The sequence below is a fragment of the Haliaeetus albicilla genome, chromosome 5 (assembly GCF_947461875.1).
Source record: "Haliaeetus albicilla chromosome 5, bHalAlb1.1, whole genome shotgun sequence".
NCBI lineage: Eukaryota > Metazoa > Chordata > Aves > Accipitriformes > Accipitridae > Haliaeetus > Haliaeetus albicilla.
This window is the reverse complement of record NC_091487.1, coordinates 33,362,739-33,383,999: the sequence shown is the minus strand read 5'-3', so window position 1 is coordinate 33,383,999 and position 21,261 is coordinate 33,362,739. Positions and strand designations below refer to the sequence as shown.

Sequence of the window (21,261 nt, the reverse complement as noted above, 5' to 3'; positions counted from 1 at the left end):
GTAAAGCAGAATTAATCTGGACATGAACATGCAGAGCATAAAATCAAGGACCTGAAAAGGTCTTTGGTAGCAGAAAGTTTATTTCTAATATTTCAATCTCTAGACTGACACTGGCCTTTATTTTCCTCAAAGAAAGCAACTGAGTATTTGGTATACATTGGCAAGAAATATCTTAATCAAATACAACAAATGTTGTTTCTGTACAGAAACATTGCTAAGATTCATCCAATTGGTAATTTCAAAACAGCAAAACACAGCCAAAATCACATGATAGATACTTCGTCCTTTTTTTTGTTTGTTCAACTTAATTTGCATCAGAATTAATGTACAAGTGAAAGTCTGTAAGAATAATATCTTCAGTTACACACTTTCTTCAATGGCAAATCAGGTAAGAATTGAAACCAACAACTACCAGTTATCTGACAGAAGGGAGGGCAACAATTGTCCTTCTTCCCATCCTAATCCTCAATAGAAAGTTTTCATTCCTCCCCTTTAGTCAGTCATTAATCTTGCACAGTATGGTAAACACCACTTTATGCTTCCCAGGGCTTAAATGTGGTAAGCTAAGTCAAGTCAATAGCGTATGCAAAAAGAAGTACTCGTTACCATTCTCACACTGGCAATATATTCTTGGAGAAGGAAAAGAATGATCCATTAATAACTCCTGCTAGCTGTCCTAGAGAAAAGGTTACAGAGGCAAAGATGTCATTACTTTGGGCTTCTAAGAATATTTTAATTAATTCAGCAGAATGACTGTTAAAACCAACGCATATAGGTAGGACAAAGCTTGAAACAAAACCCAAACAAAACCACAAGATCATCATCTTCCTTCAACCTGAGGTCTTGCTCCTTACCAAGGATTATGCATTTCTAATACATATCTAAAGGTGGCAGCAACTGTTTACTCTTACAGGCCCAGAAATCGTTTGAAGAGGGTCAAATGCTGTATCACAGGGTTCTATCCAGAAAGAAATCAAACTTATCCCTCAGTGTCAGCCTAATGTTATGTCAAGAATTAAGCTGTTCTAACACACACAACCTGTAGATGCCAAAATTTCTGTACACCACTCATCTCCAACTTTGTTTTTTACATTACTGAGATAAAAGCAATACAATCTGCTCAACTTGGCCACTGAATAACAATTAACACAAAGATACTCCAAATCAGACATATTCCAGTATCAGAACCTGTATGTTAGAAAGATACAAAAGTGAAAAATATTTCCTACCTCAATCAAGAAACCCTGTACCCCCAAATACCTGCCTTTCCTTTCCTCTCCAAAATAACATCCAGAACACACGTAAGCTATGGAGAGGGCGCTTCTAAATTCTAAACAAAAGACAAACTTGAAATATTTAGTACAAGATACTAGTGGGAGGAATCTTGCTACAGTCTTCCTAAATTTGAATTTGTTCTTTGTTCTCAGAATTAGCACCCACACCTTTAATCAGTTCTCATTATATCTGTAATTACTAATGTCATTAGAAAACTGTCTAGCCTATTTAACTCTACAGACTATATCCTTACATGATACTCAAATGAAAATAAAGCAAAAAACAGTTCTGGAGAAGAAGAATCAGGGCCAGGACTGTGGCCCGTAGGAGGAAGTGTGTGTATGGGGAAGGAGGTAGAAGGAGGAAGGCAATGAAGAGGGTCTGCAGTTCCACAGGGACACCCATATTTACTTACAGCTAAGCTCCTAAGCACTTCCTGCAGAAACAAGAGCAGCATGAATTTCACTTTCTTCACTCCTATCCTTTAGGAAGAAATAAGGCTCAATAAGATAAGTAAGCTTGTAAACAAGCCCTTCAAGTTCTTTCATCTTCAGTTCCACTTGGGAGGAAGTGTTCTTTGGTGGCATTTTTTTTGTCTTGTTTTCAAAATATGCATTAGCTACAAGATACACATTACATATATGATGTGCATATCTGTATCATGACACACATAAGCACATGGGTGCATGCATATATATATTCTAATAATTTATTTAAAAAATACTTGTAGAGTATGAGAAGTTAAAACTGACTAACCATCCAAAAAGAGTATTACTTTTCATAGCCCCCTGAAAGCTCAAAAGAATATCACTTAAAATATAAATGGTACCTTGGTAGAGGGGATGAAGTGACATGCTTTATCTGAAATCTGACTGAATGACTTGAATATACTGCTTTGGCTAATTAGCAAAATACCCCAAGAAAACAATAACAAAATAACCAGGGTGCAAATTCTGAACTGAATTTAATTAATTTCAAGCTGTATCCTCAAGTATATGTTCTTTGGTTTGCTTGGCTACAGTTGGACCTTACTTGCTCCAGTCAGGATGAATTTGAGATCGACAACACATTTCACTGCATTTTCCATAAAAAACTCTGATACTGGAGGTTTCAGACTAAATGGGTTTTGATACACAGCTGGCCCATCCCTGGGCTTCAAACAAGGACCAGCAGAAGTGCAGGTATCTCCCTAGTGTCTGCACCTGCCAACTACCAACTTGCTTCTAAAGTCAAAGAATAGTGCTGCTTCCAGTCACTTAATTACTCCATTTGTCTCAAAGTAACAGACCAACTAACATAACCCAGTGACTGAACTAACTTCACAGTATTACATATTACCAGGGAGACCTGCCTTTAATTGGGAGATATTTCAAAGCTGCTATGACAGTTATTTATTTTTAATCAGTGGAGGAGGCATGGCTTTACTAGATAAATACAATTAAATATAAAGTAATGCAATAGCTTTTGAAGATGATGGAAAGATTTGTGAAATATATTCCCATCTATACGAGAACATTAGGAAAAATGCTAAACATGGCAGAAAAATAATTTTTCTACAACTAAAACAATTTAGTTTGAAAAGCTAATTTAATCTATTTTTTCATAATTAACTACCTATGTTTTCAGGAAATACCAGCATGGGTGCTAGGACAATGCTTTGGAACTGAGTACGAATTTACCTCTATGCATGTATAAAGCATGTAATTATAGTATAGATACAGTATTTCTGTAGAAAACTTAGCATTGCATTAAGAATACCAAACTGAATATTGAAAGGAACAGCAGACATTTAAACACACTATTGCACCTTACATATTACAACACAATTTCCAATAATATGACTGCACTGCCTTTTATAATTATTGATACCAGTTATTTGCTAAGGAGGACTCTTTTTTTTTTTTTTTATTTTTTTGCTCAGTGAGGCTGACACACAGAAAGTCACTGGAATTTAGGGTCAACCAGTACTTGGTTTACAGTTATTACAGTTTCTATCGAATTTAAACTTATCCACAGGGAGTCTGTAACCCAGTGTGAGGAAAACGTTGACAGTGTGAAGAACAACAGAAGCACTGTATCCATGACGAGATTTATTACTCCCTGGCCCTCTACCACATCCATAGTCTGTACTCTGTACCATATGTGTACACACACAGACTGCATCTGTGCAGTCAGAGTGACAGGCAAGGAATATGGAAACAGTCACCATCTGGTATTGGAGGATGGCTGAATAAGCCCATTTTAGTTACAAAGTTGCAATAGAGAGAATGCGGGTATGCTTCATGGGACATGGTAAGGTCTAATATGTGTTAAAAAAGTAGAAGTCGAGCAGAAGTTTATGAACCTCAGTGGCAATTTTTTTTTTTTCCACACTGTGATGACACTTGATTAGGATAAAGATTAATATTTGGGTCAGTTGAATCAGGAACTCAATTTTGGACAGGTCAAGCTTATGAGAATAAAATAATTTCAAAGGCTGAAATGTGTGGTGCTGTATTAATACTAACTTATTAGCAGGAAGGATGGACATGAGCATCATTAGCAAACAGATGACAAACAAAGGCTTGATAGGAGATTTCTTCCATATGAAATGGAAAAATTGTAGAGGATATCTTCTCCCATCAGTGCAGAAACTGCTCCTCCCTTCCCCCCACCACACCAAAAAGAAAACAAAGGAAATCCTATTAATGTGGAAGTGGAAAAAATGAGAGAGGAAGTTTACAAGAAATTTTGTGCCTTTTTTCTTAGTTTGAGAAGACACTAAAAGTATGATTGACAGAACAGTTCTGACTTATGACCACAAAGTTAGGTGTAACCTCAGTGTCAGTAGCTAAAATGTAAGCACCAAACTGGAGATGATTTCCCCCTTCCTCAAGTTTACCTTTAGTGTTTTAGAGGAAAGGGACACAAGACAATATAACAGCCAGAAAAAAGAACATATAAAGGTGGCTGCACAAAATATAGTTCTGATAATATTGTACAGGTACGTGTTGTAGTTTTATGAGAGAGAAGAATTACCAGAAATAACTGAATAAGGCTCTCCATATTTATAACTGATGTCTACTAGGGGGAAGAAACAACAACTAAACCAAACCCCAAGTCAGCTTGCACTTCTCTTCTACAGTTTGGAGACTCACTGAGAAAAACAGGTTTTTTTATTCCAGCTATAGAAAGTGTAAGAGTTTTTAAAAGTGTTCTGTTTTAGAGCAGACAAAAAGGAGACTATTTTCAGAAATTTCAGTCTAAGGGAACAACTAAAAGTTTATTTTCCTGAAGAATACTTTCTGAAATACATGAAATCCCCCCCCCAAATAGTCTTTGTTGCTCAGGAAGTGCATAGAAAATACCAATTTCACATACTGACCAGACTTTTTCTACCTAACCAGACTTTATTTAATCTAATTCTGGAAATTCACCTTAAGATATGTGACTCATGAAACAACAAAACTCTAAACTAACCAATTTCTGTCAAGATAAAAGTAAATTCCAAAAAAACCATGGGAAGTTTAGTAATAACCACTTTTTCACAGACTTGTGAGGAAATGGCAATGCAGAACAGGCTTTTAGTATAAGTATTTCAGGCCACTCAGAAATGTTTCTGGATGAACAAAAGTAGAGACAAATTGAAATCAAGGTTGCTAAAAAGAGGGATGAGAATGACTTCTCAAAAGGTGGGTAGGGGATGTTGCCTCTAGAACTGAAGATTAGGGAAACAAAGTTAGTAGAAGAGTGTGAAGTGGTGCTTGATGGAGAAATGCTGAAGCCTACAAGTTTACTACTGTGAAGTTAACATATTCAGACCCATGATTTCAAGATGTAATTAGGCTGCAAGCTCATTTGAACACAGAATAACTCATGTGCAAATCATTTCATGTCCAACTGCACGAAGTACTCCAGCTTCAATAAACTTACCTCCCATAATTTTAGACTGGCAGTTGATAAATTCTGGCTTCTTGTCTGTAAGGTATCGCTGACAAGTGTGATGTAGGACCTGAAAGAATGTGCATTTTTCTGAAGCTGTGCTTGCTACCCATTGGTCAAAAGCATTTTCAAATAGTAGATCAAATTCTGGGGAATCCTAGAAGAAAAAAAACACACTACTATTACTCCAGTTTTATAAATGATTTGGAGAAAGATATAGAGCTATTATTTTTGAAAAGGAATTATGCTGGAAAAAGCAGAATGGTCATGCAACTCAAGACTATCCTAGGATTATTTTTCCTTTGCATATTTTTGGATGCAAAAAAACAAAACAGGAAGGAAGTTTTTTTTTCTTCCAGGTATTTTTAATGCAGAATATTCAGCTATGACAAAAATACCTGAAAACAAAAATACTTTAGACCAAAAAAATGAAAAGTTAGAACCTCATAAGAAATCCTTATTATCTACAGATATATAGTTAGATGTGTCTTCTATATTATGCAAGGATTTGTGCCTCTCAGCACAAAATCTACTTTTACACTATATTATGGAAGATGTGGTTCTGCTCTCAATGCTCAGCCAAAGAAGGAAAACAAATAGCAAGTCCTAGTTCTTGTATTATCATGAAGTGTTGCATAGGTCTCAGAATAACACGAACAAGAGTACTCCTAGAACAAATGAAAGCCCAGCTCTAAATCAAGCACCAACTGCCAAAGTAAATTGATTTTATGCAAGAAGCATTGCTATATATTTAGCAATTTTTGCTAAATATCGTTTTTTAGTCTAATCTAGTAAATGCTTTCTTTGAATCAATGACACTAGGAAGTCACAGGAAGACAAGTTTGAAAGGAACACGTCTAAGCTTAAGAACTTGATAGGACTTTCAATCTAAGAGTATCCCAAGCATCTGTTGTTTACATAGCTGCATAGAAGATGCTGGAAAAGGGCCTAAAATTCCTATCCCTTACCTATTTGTCATTGCTCTCATTTTCATTGTCCATTTACCCAAAGAAAATGTAATTCCACTCCCTGCATTCCATAGGGCAGGGGCCATAGGGCTTCTTTTTTGTACAAAAGACTGTACTGGGTAGTAACAGAATTTGGTGCACCATTGTTAAGATGCTTAGGTGCCTGATCAGAGCACAGCTTTGAACCAACCAAGGGGGTCAGTCACAAACATATTTTCCTGTACAACAAACACAGTAAGTCACTTTGTGATCACATAGTATGAGCCACATTCCTAACTTCTAATTCTGGTGTTTTACTACTGAAGATTTGTATTCATAAGCTCATTACATATTAGTACGACTTTGTCTTGAGACAGCTCAAGGCAGGCTGTATATTCCACATTAAAGGAATAATTCCAAAACTATTTAGTGGGGGGCTGGTTTGTTTCTTTTATTTTTGTTGGCGTTTTTTTTTGTTTGTTTAAATCAACGTTCTTGTGCCATTGGCAACTAAACCACACCACCACACTTTGTAGAAAAAGATACGAAATGCAGAAGGATCCGAGGAATGTCCTAGAAAAAAAACCGCAAAGTTCACAATATTTCACAAACTTGAACCTCAGTAACCTCTCCTTGTCCTTGCTTCTACTTACTGCTCTATCTTGCAACACAGCTGCATGCCAAAACGGACCCCAAGAGGCTTATAGCTGAAGACAAGGCAAACAAGGCTCTAATTTTTCTCTTTACAAAGAAGAGAGAGAGTAGGAAAAGTAGGGAAAGACAGGAAGAAAAAGCCCCATATGAGTTGTGGCTTCCTCCCATCTTTCCCATTAAAATTTATTTCACATATTCCATTGAGTTATTTCTTCTGAAATTGAGAGCTTTTGAGAATTTGCACTTAAACTTGTACCTTATCTTTCCAGATGCCTTTTGAATAGTGAAAGAATGTCTGATTCACAAATCAGTTACAAAAGAGCTCAATTTTCATTTTCTAGAACTGTTCAGACTCACCCGATTAGGGTCTATACCATTGACCTGGCGAAGCTGCTCGAGCATCCACTGCGTTCTCCTGACAAAAGATGTAGAGCCTTCAAATTGCTTCACCTTCGTAATAGAAGCTTGAGCTGGTTTCTTGTTCGTCACTGAACATATAAAATAAAAAACATATAACTGAAATGGGCTTAATGTTTCAGGAATGTGCTGTTTAGTTCACTGTATCAGTAGCTGGTTTGCTGGTGTATTTTCTATAATGTCCCACAAAGTTAACACACGTCACTGGTTCTGACAGTAGAACACATTCCCCTTCCTGGATATCATGCTGAAAAGCACATTTCTTATTGTCAGTATGATGGTGCGATGCCAAACAAGCATTATACTGCTCAAAATTGGATATATTTTAACCATTATCAGCTTAAATTGCCAACACCCTGTGAAAAACAGAACTAAAACGAAGGTCCTTCCATCTGCATTCTTACAATCAACTCAATGTTCTCTTCCCCCCCCGCTAATTAGCTGATGTTTGTCATACCCAACCTCTTATTCATTTCTTTCTCTTCTTGTCAGTTTAGACAAGAGAACACAAAGGGGGTGGTGGTGGTGGTGGTGTAGGGAGACATCTCCATGTAAGTATAAGTCCATTTATGTACTTTTAAAAAAAATCCTGTTACATTAGACTGACTTTCATGTTGGTGATTGATTGAAAAAAAATATAGGTTTCTCCAGTCTTTTCACAACACGTCACATGTTGGTGGTGTTATACAAGCATGACCTACATCTATGACATTCAATTCCCAATTTCCAGTTTCTAGTCAACAGATGTAAGTATACGCACTTACTGCATTGAGAAAGTAAACCCACCAAATGAGACAATAGTCTGTGAAAAATATAGTTATAAGAATTAAGGAGCTTAAGATTGCTCAACTGCCCCAAAAACTATTAGGTACCACAAATAAAGACCATAAATAAGAACGATCTTACTTGTTATAAACAAAATACATGTTAAAAACCACAAAGTCATGCAAGACTGCCCTGCTTTTGAAAAAGAAAGCAATATAAACCCCTCCAATTAGTGTATCCTTTAACTCAGCATCAGGTTTTTAAACATTAAAGCTAACTTTTCAACAGCAGGAAAATTGGCTTCCTGTATTAGACTTTTTCTCTAAACAAACAAATTTTCTTTTCATCAGTGTATCTTTTAACCTCCTTGAAAGTTTTATAAGCAGTTTGAGGCACTTTCTATAATCATACTCTGTATTTTATTTACATGTTATTTATCTGTTCCTGTAAGTTAAATCACTTCCAAACACGTTTCAACTTTCAGTGAAGAAATAATTTGTAGAATCATTGTACCGCACAAACTGCTAAAGATGGTGTGTCATTTACCTTTGTCCTTAAACTCTTTATTTCCAAAAATTCTTTTATCCATATGGTCCTCCCAAAAGAGGGAAAGAGGGAAAAGTCACTTTTCTCTGATTTTAGATGCTGGCAGTTAAAGAACGCTTTTAAAATAATCAAGACTTGAATAGTAATAGCACAATTATTTTTGTGCACCCCCTTTATCCAAATAATCAGAAAAACAGGCTTCCCACTCTGAAGATGCATGCTGCGTGCACTTCTCCGCTCAGGGGCACAGTTTACAGTAAGTAAACATTGATGTAATACCTCATCATTCTGTAAAGCTAAAAAGTTAATATTGTTTCTTAGGATGAAAATTTACCAATGTACAGATCACTGTCTTGATATTAAATGAACTTTGGAATAGATTAGCAAATGCAGATTAATATGAAAAATTCTTTTCAATATCTCAGATTTACACATTTTCAGTTCAGTGTATGTCTGTACATGTGAAAGTCCAAGCACCCTTATGAGAGCTTAATCTGATAAACAGAAAATTAATTTCCAAAGAAATTTTAGTAGGTAAAAAAATAAATAAATCAGATACTAACATTCCACATGGCAGACAACTGTTTTTAATAAGTTACTTTGGAATAGAAAGCATAGTTGGACTTAATGTAATAAACAGATTGCCAGAAGTCTCTTCATAGCAGTTGAAGCACTGAGAACCAAATTGGTGCAGTATGCAATTCAGAATTGCGCATCAAGTAGTACAGAACAGAGAAAACCAATGTAGTATCAGAAAGGTAGCAGCAAAATTAGATGAGAACAACTACTGAAATGCAAAGACTAGATACTACTAAGTGAGATTGGTATTTAAGATTCATTGATTGCTCAATGGCCTATGCACCCAAGCCCAACAATATTAATAAAGCAGAGGTGACAGGCATCCTATCTATACTTACGTAGTATGTACAGGTTCTGTTTTTACTGCAAGTTTACAGACCGAGTGGGAAAAATTCAAAAGTTATGGCAAACTCCACAGCATTCCGCTATACCAAGTTTCACGTATTTTCTACAAAGCAGTAGTAATAGAAGGCTATCTAACAGTGGCTCAAGTTTTATGGTCTGTGGATTATTCCCTTTCCGTACAAAACCGTCAATAATCTACCACTAAATGAATATGTATTGGGTCTGGCTGAGATGGAGTTAATACTCCCCATGGCAGCCCTCATAGCACTGTGCTCTGCATCAGTAGCTAGAAAGGTGTTGATAGCACACCAGTGTTTTGGCTACAGCTGAGCAATGCTGGCACAGCATCAAGGCTGTCTCTCCAACATTTTTGCCCCCCCCCCAATGGCAGGCTGGGGCAGGGCAAGATCTTGGGAGGGGACATAACCAGGACAGCTGACCTAAACCAACCAAACAGATATTCCATACCATATGACGTCAGCTCAGATATAAAAGCTAAGTAAAGGGAGACGGAAGAGGGGGGGCATTTTGTCTTCCGGAGCAACCACTACGCGTACTGAAGCCCTGCTTCCCGAGAAGTGGCTAGACATCGCCTGCTGATGGGAAGTAGAGAATAACATCATTTGTTTTTTTTCTTTGCTTTCGCGCGCGCAACCTTTGCTATCACTTTATTAAACTGTCCTTATCTTGACCCACGAGCCTTTTGTTATATTTTCTCCCCCCCGTCCAGCTGAGGAGGGGGAGTGATAGAGCGGCTTTGGTGGGCACCTGGCATCCAACCAGGGTCAACCCACCACAGAATATTAAAAAGAAAAAATTGTGCATGCTATACATAAGCCACATACAGAATTAACACTAGTAGCATTGCAAAACAAAGTGTTCAAAACTAGGAAGCACTAGACAAAACAATTATGCGATCAAATGCTATTTCTTCCCCCTCAGAATCTCATGAATAATCAACTACAAGATGTACTGCCCTAAACTTTAGCACAGGAGGCTTCTCGCTGCTGTGAAGGCTTCTACATGTCATACATTCCAGTGCTTTTGAAAACAGGGGTCATGACATATTTCAAGATGAAAATACAAAATTTTACAGATACAATAGTTAAACACTAAATGTCTAGCATCAACAGCTCCATAAATTGTTTCACTGATCTGTCATATCCAAAATCTAATTCTCCAAATTCTCTGTATAGCACTTTTAATAATAAATGAACAGCAGCTTTGTCTTCAGCTGGAGCTGTTAGTGCTCTGTACTTTGGCGAAAGAAGATTACATTAAGTGCCTAAACTTCAGCAACTCTTAAAAATGCCTATTAGCGATCAACCATAAAAACACCTTGATTAGATGACTTTCTATATCATCCACCACACAGTAACTCTGGGAGATGCCAAGAGGGCTCTTCTACGGAAGAGCTGATAAGGGTCTTGGGTATCTCAGTCATCTTAGGTAGAAATTCAGTCTCACGTTAGCTGACGTGATCTTGGAAAAATGGCAGTTCTCCCGTTAGGTCTCACACTCGTGACTATTGCACAAAGCCAAACAGATCTACTTGCACTTCACCTTTTGTGTCTTGGTATTTTAGGAAAAAGCTAGCATTTCTAGAACATTCAAAAAAACAGCCACCCATGAACCCACCAAACATGCTTTAAAACCTTCATTTAGTCCATGAGAGCTTGACAGTAGTATGGCAATCATTACAACTCTGTGAAACCCTTTGGCAGCTGGGAAAACCATCCTCACTAGCTGCTCATTATGTTGCTTTGCAAACTAGAGCACTTCTACACAAGCCACTGAGTGGGTGGTACCTTGCAAACATGTAAAATTCTTTTCTTAAACCTGAAAAAATTTGAAAGCAATTACATGCTCCTAGCCATATTCCCTCTCTGACAAGTCATTCAGATGTGATCATTAACATCTTCCACAATCATTATCTACCTTAATAAGAGACAATATTTAAGTTATGATTCAATTTTAGGTGGCGTTTTTTGTTTGCTTTGCTTTTTGGGGTGGGGGGGGGAGCGGAACATAGCTTAACATTATGCCTTCAAAATATGATGCTGTACTAGTGTGGGCAAAGTACATTTGTTTGGAACCCATCAATAGATGGTTGGTCCATACAGAATTTCTGTGTGTCATCAGATGCAAATAAATAAGCTTTTTAAATTTTTATTTATTTTTTAAAGAAACCTACAGTTATTCTTAAAGTAAGAAAGAACGTGTGATAAGACAGCTACAGCAATTTATGACAGAAGACATTGTGAGGTTTGTTTTTGGGTTTTTTTGTTGTTTTTTTTTTAAACACTAGATTAACATACAACCAAAAGTCGCTGAGTCAGAAACAGCACTATTTCTTCTGGGACTGAAGACATTATTAACTATTTTGCATTGTAAATAAAAATAAGTTTGGTATCAAGTTTCAAAGAGGTTGTTAAAGCTTGAGAGGCACGCATTTAAGCAAAATACTCTGTTTTAAAAGCAGATCAGAGAATATGAGGCAGAAATAGTCAGATCAGAATTAGCTTTAGAGAATGCTGTGACAGTCAGAAAAGTCACTGTTCTCATCATTCGGAACACATGGAAACAAATGTATTTGAATTCCAGATCTCAGCTAGAATCCAGGACCACATGCATGTCTAGCATCTTAAGCAGCAAATCAATACAGCTCTTCACACAGAAAGCTAAGGGAGACTAAAGTCACAGTCCAAATTCATCTCATCTGCAGTCCAGAATACATTTTCTTTATTTCTTGAGTCTTGAATGGAAAAGATAAAATAATGAAAAATGGTTAATTCCTTAAATACTCACCCCAAAATACCTGCCCTTGAGAAATGGCCTGAAAGCTCTAAACCACCACACCATGAACTTTTATTTATTTTATCAGATTTGAAATACATATGTAAAAAGCAATGTCTGTCTTTGAAGTCTTGACTCTGAATATCTGTGTATGTTTTGGATGTTCTTTAAATTTGGATCTGTGTATTTAATAACTCAAACTCTAGGTAGTTAGTAATCTTATGACAAATGGCTTGATCGCCCCACAAAATTTCTAATCATGTTGCAGTGTATTTCTAAAGTGCTGAATGACTGAAATAACTACTGAAGGGAGAAATTAAGAAGTGCAAGGTCCTGAAGCAGGCAGTGACTGGTGCAACTGTTCACAATATAATAAGATTTTTTTTTATCTGGGCACTGCACAGATTAATAAATTAAGCAGCCTTAACTTTTATTGCTGTTGTGTCACTAGCTCTTGAGGAAAAAAAAAGTAAAAAATGAAGTAAGATCACTCAAAAAATTACTTTCATCTATGAAATGATTTCATTTGTGAAAGTGACAGACTAAGACTCACTCCTGAGTGGGCCTGCAGAAGTCTACTGAAGGCATTGGCTGTGTAGTACAATCCAAAACTATTCATCAATTTAATGTCAGATCAGCATAATCTATCTGTATGTCAAATCCTGTACAGTGGATACTCATCCCTCAACTCATAAATAACCAATGATGCAAAGTTTGTCAAATTGGCTACTATTAATTAATGATGAAAAAAATCTTTAGAATGCACTCCAGATGGTCTAAAGCCTTTTAAAAAAAGATCTTTTTGATATTAAGAGAAAGTTTAACTCAATACCATGACAGTTTGATGTGATTTCATGGTCACTGTATCTAGAATTTAATCATTCCTACCTTCCTGTAGAAATGTTGCCCTAAAGCAAACTCTTCTTTTCACAGTGAGACCAAGTCTAAAAACAGCCAGGAGTTTCCCAAACAGCTTTTGATTCAGTCAGAATAAAAAGAGCAAACTTAAAAGCAGCAGCACATTTTAATTAAAAATATTATTTAATATCCCATACAGATTTTCTTAGGAAATAGGTAAAATCATGTATTAGTATTTGTGGTAGAAATGCTTTTTTTTTTTCATGACAGTTCTTAAGGAAAAAAAGTAGGTTATGAACAGACTGTGACAGAGATAATTACTGCTCTATACTTTCCAGTTCTCCAGATTTACATTTTGAAAAGCTGTCTTCTCCCTCCAGACTTCTGTTTTTGCAATTACATCTAATTCTCATTCTGCAAGTCCCTTCACTCCCAGCCACCAAGGAAACAACTATTTCTTAAACTTGCAAAAAGCTTATTGACTAAAATTCTGACAGTCTTGTACACAATTCTAGTAAGCTATGGCTACCAGTCAGGCTGATGATTGCAGTTTCTGACCATCAAAAAACCAGTGAGTTTTTTGTTTCTTTGTCCAATTACTACTCAATTCTGGAACATGTTTTGAGTTTTTGTACGGAGAGGACAAAGCGCAAGTAACTTGTGGAAATGCCTCAGAAATTTGAGGAAACCCAAGACATTTCTTTCTTGCAAATGTCATAAAGTACAAAGGCTGAAAGAAAAGACAATACCAACAAGATATCTACAAGGTCTGACCCTGATTTTCTATTCTCACCTACATCATTCCAAAGCAAAAGTCAAGAAAAAAGATGATTTACCTCTATAACATGAGGAGCTCTTCCTTCTGTCACAAGAACAACCTTACAATTGTTTTCTTCTACATTTCAAAATCTTACTCTCTCTGTTCTCTTCCCAGAGGGAGGAAATGGGGACTAGGCAGGGGAAAGGACACTAAATAACACATTCCTCAACCCTTATGATAGTAGAAGCTTGTATTATTGCTGTTCTGCAATGCTCCAAGGTAGTTTGAGCTAATACTGTTCAGGCCACATGTTCCTATAAGCAAAGTATGGTCCTGGCAAGCAATTTCCAGAATTTCCGAAAGCAACTTTCCAAAAATCAGATAAATGAAGCTGAGGATTAAGAAAGGTGGAACAAATGGATACATTCTGACTTATTTAGGTATTAAAGAATACGGACCAGATACATGAAACTGTCTTAGTATACCATGGGGATTTCAGGAAAACTATTTCCAGTCTGCTTCACATGATGGCTGCAAGCTTTGTTGTCTATCAACTCCAGCTTTGAGTTTGAACACCAAAACTTGCAGTATTTCCTGTTTTCTCAGAGCAGTTTCAACTAAATGCTGATTTAATGTGGCATCTAAATTAATTCTAGAACTTCAAGCCTTCCCACTATAGTTGCCCAATTGCTACCTCCTGCAACCTTCATATCTGCCATGGTTCTTAAACCTCAGCTAACCTCAGGGATGCTCTGAGAAGACAGTGCTAAGAAGAACCCGACTCTGCCACCTCCAGGATTAATTTTAGGTACAGGAAAAAAAAGGGTATTTTTTGCAGTAGAAGACAGCTAGCTTCACTGAAAATAAACAAAAGCAGCTAAAACTGGGGCAAGTTTAAATTCCCACTTGCATGTCAAGGCTTGCCAGGTGTCAAAATGTCTGATAAATTGAGGCTTGACTTCTCAGAATTGCATTTCCTACCTTTGCCCATATTTCCTCTGTCCTTCCTCTGACAATGCTGCCTTCTCACCATCTGGAATCTAAGGAGTTGAAAGCAGGGAGAAGCTGCACAGTTTCTACCTTCTCTACTTGCCAAATAGGACAAGGGGATGTCAGTGGCCCTAAAGGCACAGCAGTATAACCAAAAATTAATTCCTTCTGTTTCTTTAGGCACAGCATGTTTTGACATCAAATTAGAAAACAGAAAGAAAAGAGAAGCTTTCAGATACAACAGAGGCAAACTATTTATAAGTCTAAACACACAGTTTATCCCAGAGCCCTTCCCAATAGTTCAAATAACAAACAATTTGCATCATCTGTCTGCTTAAATCAGCATCTACCACATCACTGTTCGTAACAAGTTGTCAACCTCACTCTCACTGTTTTCAAGATAAAGATGTACAAGATATGTATCTCTTAATTAAGGTTTGTTCATACATTGTTCAAAATATAGTTTGAAGTAGTATTTGTTCTTTCTACATATAAGTTATTTTTATCTACTGAATAGTAAACCAAAACTCAAATAATAAAAAAAATCAGTTACCCTGGAAATTCAGATTAAGGTATGCGATATCTTCCCAAGTTGAAAGACTAGACAAAAGTTTTTTGGTGCCTACAAATAAAAAAAAAAATAATAATTGCTTTGGGTTGCAATGAAAAAACTTTCTTTTTTCCACATGTTAACACACCATAAAGTGCTATAAGCCTGAAGTGAGAGCCTGTATGTTTTCCAAACATACCGAGTGCATTAGTAACAAACTGCTGCTTATAGGCAGAGTGCCTTGCCTTTCAGTTTTGCACCTAGTTTTCCATTATATTTACTTTTCACAGAACCATGTAAACACATGTCCTTAAAAATAGTTTTTATGCCTGTTAAAACACTTTAAGCCCCCATCATACCATATACATTACAGTCCTTACAGTTTCTTGACAGACTCTTTTTTCATTCCTAGCAAATTTTTAAAGCTAGGAAGATAGACGTATTGCAGTTATAAATTAATAGCTTGCTTAAATTATTCTATATTGCTGTGGTATATGAAGTTTAAGGTATTGATACCAAAGCAACTGCTTTTCATATTGGCACAGTTATACAGACAGATGCAGTTAACACTGGAAAGAATGGCAGACTTCATTTTATAGCCAGAGAAAAAGCTTCTGCTTAACTGCAAATATTTGGAAAGGAATCTTATTAAACACATATTCACTTCCAGAATGATGACTGAACTTCCAGGTTTTGTTGGAATTGCCTTTTACTATTCCATATTGCAAAGCAGCCAACTTTCAAACTTTTCCCACCTCCTTTTTCCTGCATACAGTCAGCTGCATTTGAAGACTCTTGAGATATTTCTAGTCAAATATACCAAATTTGATTTGCATATATGTTTTTAGTTAAAACCTAGTTGAGAGGACAGGATGGTGCTCCAACAGATCTACCAAGGTGTCCTGGTTTCAGCTGGGATAGAGTTAATTTTCTTTCTAGTAGTTGGTATAGTGTTATGTTTTGGGTTCAGTATGAGAAGAATGTAGATAACACACTCGTGTTTTCAGCTGTTGCTAAGTAGTGTTTAGACTAAAAGTCAAGGATTTTTCAGCTTCTTATGCCCAGCCAGCAAGGAGGCTGGAGGGGCACAAGAAGTTGGGAGGGGACACAGCCAGGGCAGCTGACCCAAAGTGGCCAAAGGGGTATTCCATACCATGGGACGTCATGTCTAGTATATAAACTGGGGAGAGTTGGCCTGAGGGGATCGCTGCTCGGGAACTAACTGGGCATCACCACTGGTGAGTGGTGAGCAATTGCATTGTGCATCACTCGTTTTGTATATTCCAATCCTTTTATTATTATTGTCATTTTATTATTGTTAGTACTATATCATTATTAGTTCTTCCTTTCTGTTCTGTTAAACTGTTCTTATCTTAACCCACAAGTTCTACCTTTAGGCTTCCAATTTTCTCCCCCATCCCACTGGATGGGGGGGAGTGAGTGAGCAGCTGCGTGGTGCTTAGTTGCTGGCTGGGGTCAAACCACTACACAAGGTGCTGTTACTGCAGAGGAAGATAACAGGTATTCCAGCCAGGTCCCAGGGAAGAGGGATGAATTCCTCACAACCCAGGAACCAAAGTCTTCATTGGGGACCTCTCAGCCAGCGTAGAGCTCCTGCTGATCCTGGCCTAGGGAATTTTGCATTAGTAGTTCACCTTGTCCTGGGACAGTAGGTATTTTGTGACTGAGAATTTGAGCCCACCAAAGCATGTGCCCTTCTGTATTAGTTTGGATCATCTACAGCTTCAATCTTCTTTTCTCCCTTTTCCTTAAAAGGAAGGCAGCATCCTACACAGACTTTGCTGAACAGGATACTTTAAATAGCCTTGTAAGCATTTACGCACGCTTCAGAAAACCCCACTTTAATCTAGTTTAGAAATCATGGCTCAAGATACAAACCACAGTGAATATCTGTGTGGGTGGCTTGAGATATTCCTTTTATCACATTCTGGTCACTTCAGCACCCGCAACTATGGAGAACCAGTTGAAGTCAATACCACGAAAGTACTTCTAAACTTAATAAGTGGAATTTGGCATAATTCCAATACAAGTTAACAGATGTGCATCCGCATGCGGAGAGTACACTAGGAATTACCTCACCAGCCTGAAAACAATGTTTGAACTTCACAGCAAGTGTCCTGAGGGGCAGGAAAAGGCTCTGGAAAACTAAAGTTTGAATTCATTACTCACTAACTCACACAAAAAGTACAGTATCAAGAAATAGTTCTCCATTTCTAAGTTTGCTTAGGTAACTCGACAGGCGTCAGGTTCTGGAACAAATCAGCCAATGACTTTTAAGACCCTACAGTCTTAGAGGATCCTGTTGTAAAAGGGTAGAGTGTTTACTGGAGCTTTTAAAGTGACTTAGAAAACTGTGTTGTTTTCTTGATTTTGTACTGAATCAATGACCTAAAATATAGTAGATGAGACTACTACTAAAGAAAATACTTTGCACACAGCAGATGCAAGAAAGGACTCTATTACATCTGTTCAATACAAAATCGCTAGCTTTTGCTACACAATGGCCTAAGTCAGAACAGCAGTGTGTAAATTATTCCATATTCTTATGGCTCAAACCTGCAGATGGACAGAATTCTACAAAAACATTCACATTCACATGTGGCATGATAACATCCAAGTCTCAATATAAGCAACTAAAAAAGGCTGGTAGACTTTGACCACTTCAGATTACGAAGAAATTAAAAACCAAACACACACGCAAACCAAACCAAAACAACAAAAAAACCCAGAAACACATCTGTGGGGAAGTACAAGGGGTGATTAAAGGAAAGGCCAAGCAGGAAGAAAAACAAGTTAAGTGGGCCAATGGCTGCAATGCCAAGTTAACATCATACATTATTTTAACTGAAGCCCGTTATTTAAATCCTGTCCATTCAACAACAAGAAAACCCAGTATGTCAACCTATGAAGTACTCTACCCGTAGTATATAACCCACAACACATTTACTCAGCAGAAGCCACATATCCAGCTTTTCTTGCATCTTATCCCTGGAAGTGTAGTAATTACTATGAAGGGACGTTTTTACATGCTGATGTTTTTTGCTGTCTGAATTATTTTCTGCAGACAACTAAAACAAGATACAGCAAGCAACACATACATTTCAGGTAGCCTGAGATGCAAAAGTAGGGAAAAAAAATCACCTCTAAAGTATGCACATTCTGAATATTCTGAACTTGATTTAAGTTCATAAGAATAAGACTACCAGTACTACTATTATTAGATCTGGAAGAATGCTCATGTTGTGTGTGTCTTACACTAATACAAAGGATATTTTATATAGCAGCAGGTCCCATCTCTATCCTATGTATCCCCGTAATAGTCCAGAGAGTAATTTTTTATTTTATTTCATATATATACATATATGCACATATGAATGAACAGGCTTCTGAAATGCAGTCTTACCCCCCCAATTTTTTAGTTGCTCTAAAAAGTGTGAATGCAGCAAATTAACTTTAGACACCAATTTTCACAAATTTACATATTAAACACTATCAAGGGAGTTTAGAGGTAAGACCAAAAACCTCCATGGACAGAATCCTGTGCAGTATTTTATGGACAGTTCAGCAGACGGCATCCTTGTCACACTTCCAGTGCCCATTGTGCTTCTGGAAATCAGTTCTCTGCCCATCTGCAACCAAGGGTTTTCAATGCTTGCTCTTGCACACTGAGTTCAGTGGTTGAGTTCTCTTTTTCAATGGCATCAACCAACAAGTATTCTTGACAGAACCCACAGAATAAACAGACTTTCTTAAACCTTCACGAATACTCCCTACAGCTTTAATTATCTGAAGAGAGACAGTATAGTCTCTTGCCAAGATGTTCACTATTTCCATGTGCTGTTCAACAACAGCATTTCAGGGTCAGAGGTCACCTCCACTTACTTGTATGCCAATTTGGTTTGCAAAGCACTTTGAGACCATGAGATAGAAGGTAATACGTGAGTAATATTTAAAATTTTGAAATCTTTAAGCATGTGAATAGTGATTTGAAAATCAAGTGAAATTGAGACCCTAACAAGGCCAACTTAAGAAGTGCTAAAAACAGCCATTTTACAGAAATAAGTGTCTTGCTGAACTGGAACCCAACACTTAGGTTGTGTATTTACCCTCCATTCTTTTCCACTATGCTTTATTCTCCTGCTCCATTTTAAATTTGTACAATGATGGCGTTTCTCAAACTGGCTTTTTTTTCTTTCAACTATTGATTTATTGCAGCTACCCACTGAGCTTGTTTCACTTCGTGAACAAGATGCAAGTAATTAAAGTGCCTAGAAACTGAAGTATATGTGTACTTTGCTACTTCTACTATATCAACACTTACTTACAGACTGACACATCGAAAGGCCATACCACAATAAAGCTCCTTGTGTTACAGGATTAATTACTGCTATTTCATAGGCATAATTCTTACAGGAATATACCCTAGGTAGTCCTCAGAGGCCCCAAATTTTCTGCCCAGTAATGTGGAAGACTATGTTCTTCTCTTTATTCATAACTCAGTTAAATGAAATTCGGCTTCAGATTTAATCTCTCAGCTCTGAAGCTATGAAAACCTAACCTGAATCTGCCCCTGGCTATTACTTAACCCATGAAATTTGGAAACAGGTTTAAGACAGTTGATGACTCATGCTTAATGAGAAAAATAGATACCCTACAGACATAGAAATGTCTTAAAAAAAAGAATCTAGAAATAACTCTTACAGAGTTACACTACAGAAAATAGTATCTTAAAAACCTTTTAATGATTTACTGTGCTAACGTAGCATTAATTTTTAATTTGCAGTAACATTTTACTGCTTATAGTAACTTTTCCTTTGTAAAAAATTTTCCTCTGAAAATTACTCCAAAAATAATCTATACTGCCATTCTTAAAAAAGGAGTTTCCTTCATTAATTTATTTTAGAGCACAAAAAAATGAGCCCTTATTTCTTTACACATTACAGATCCTGATAGCGAGAGGCCTTTGCAACTGACCTTATTTTTTGACTGTACTGTACACATTGTACTGCACTATTGAGGGACAACATCCTTTTCATTACATTTCATAAAACCAAACAAAACCAACTGTTAATATGCCACCCCCCCAAAAGAACCTCATTACCACCTTAGATACATGTTGCTAGTTACAAATGAAAAAAACTGTTTCCAGTAATTGCAATGATCACTAGCACTGTCTTTACTAAACATTAAATCATAATTTCCTTTACATTTTTATCAAACAGGATTGTTAAAACCCACGTAATGTGAATATGTTTCACTGTAATATTTTCACATTCTACATCTGACAGATTCACTATTTGCTCCTCAGCAGATTAACAGTTTGCCAGTAGTTCAGTTGGGATGGTGTCTACGTTTGACCTGCCTGAGGAGACAATTGTTTCCAAAAGAAAACAGAACGCAGGAAATAGCCCACTGGCAAAAGTACTAAGACCACCTACAGATAAAAAAAGTCTCTTATAATTTTGTTATTTTACATACTATTGTCACTATGTTGCTTCCCTTTCTACTTTGTGCAAAAAAACTCCAACCAACCAACCAAAAAAACCAATACCCCTAACCAAACAACAATCCACAATTATTTTGTCGTCTTTAGCTTGGCTTGCAATGAAAGTACTTTTCAGGTTAAGAGACACTCACTAAAGCCTTCTAAGTACTGCGGTCCTACCCAAATGGATAAAGAGGAGAGAAGGAAAACTAACAGACCCAAAGGCCATGAAATATTTTTTGACACATTAAGTGATACATTAAGAGGCCAGACCTAAAGTCATAGCTGAAATGTTAAGTGATGCTAAAAGAGAAAACATATTTCAGTTTGGAAACGTTTCAAAGTTTGATTT

The 21,261-nt window shown here is 36.9% G+C and overlaps 1 protein-coding gene across 5 annotated transcripts in view; it reads right to left on the bottom strand.

Annotated features, from left to right (window-relative positions):
• STXBP6 (syntaxin binding protein 6) overlaps positions 1-21,261 on the bottom strand; it is a 119,017-nt gene that overhangs the window by 24,774 nt on the left and 72,982 nt on the right. For 4 of the 5 annotated variants that reach the window (XR_011324760.1, XM_069784067.1, XM_069784068.1 and 1 more), the window contains 2 exons: positions 7,155-7,285; positions 5,188-5,353 (listed from right to left, as the gene is read on the bottom strand). The exons of the other annotated variant lie outside the window; for it this stretch is intronic. Coding sequence is in view for 3 of the 4 variants with exons in the window: in XM_069784067.1 (XP_069640168.1) it covers positions 5,188-5,353; positions 7,155-7,285 (297 nt within the window). In the remaining variant the exon portion in view is untranslated. The remainder of the gene's footprint in view (positions 1-5,187; positions 5,354-7,154; positions 7,286-21,261) is intronic. 5 annotated transcript variants of the gene reach the window in all.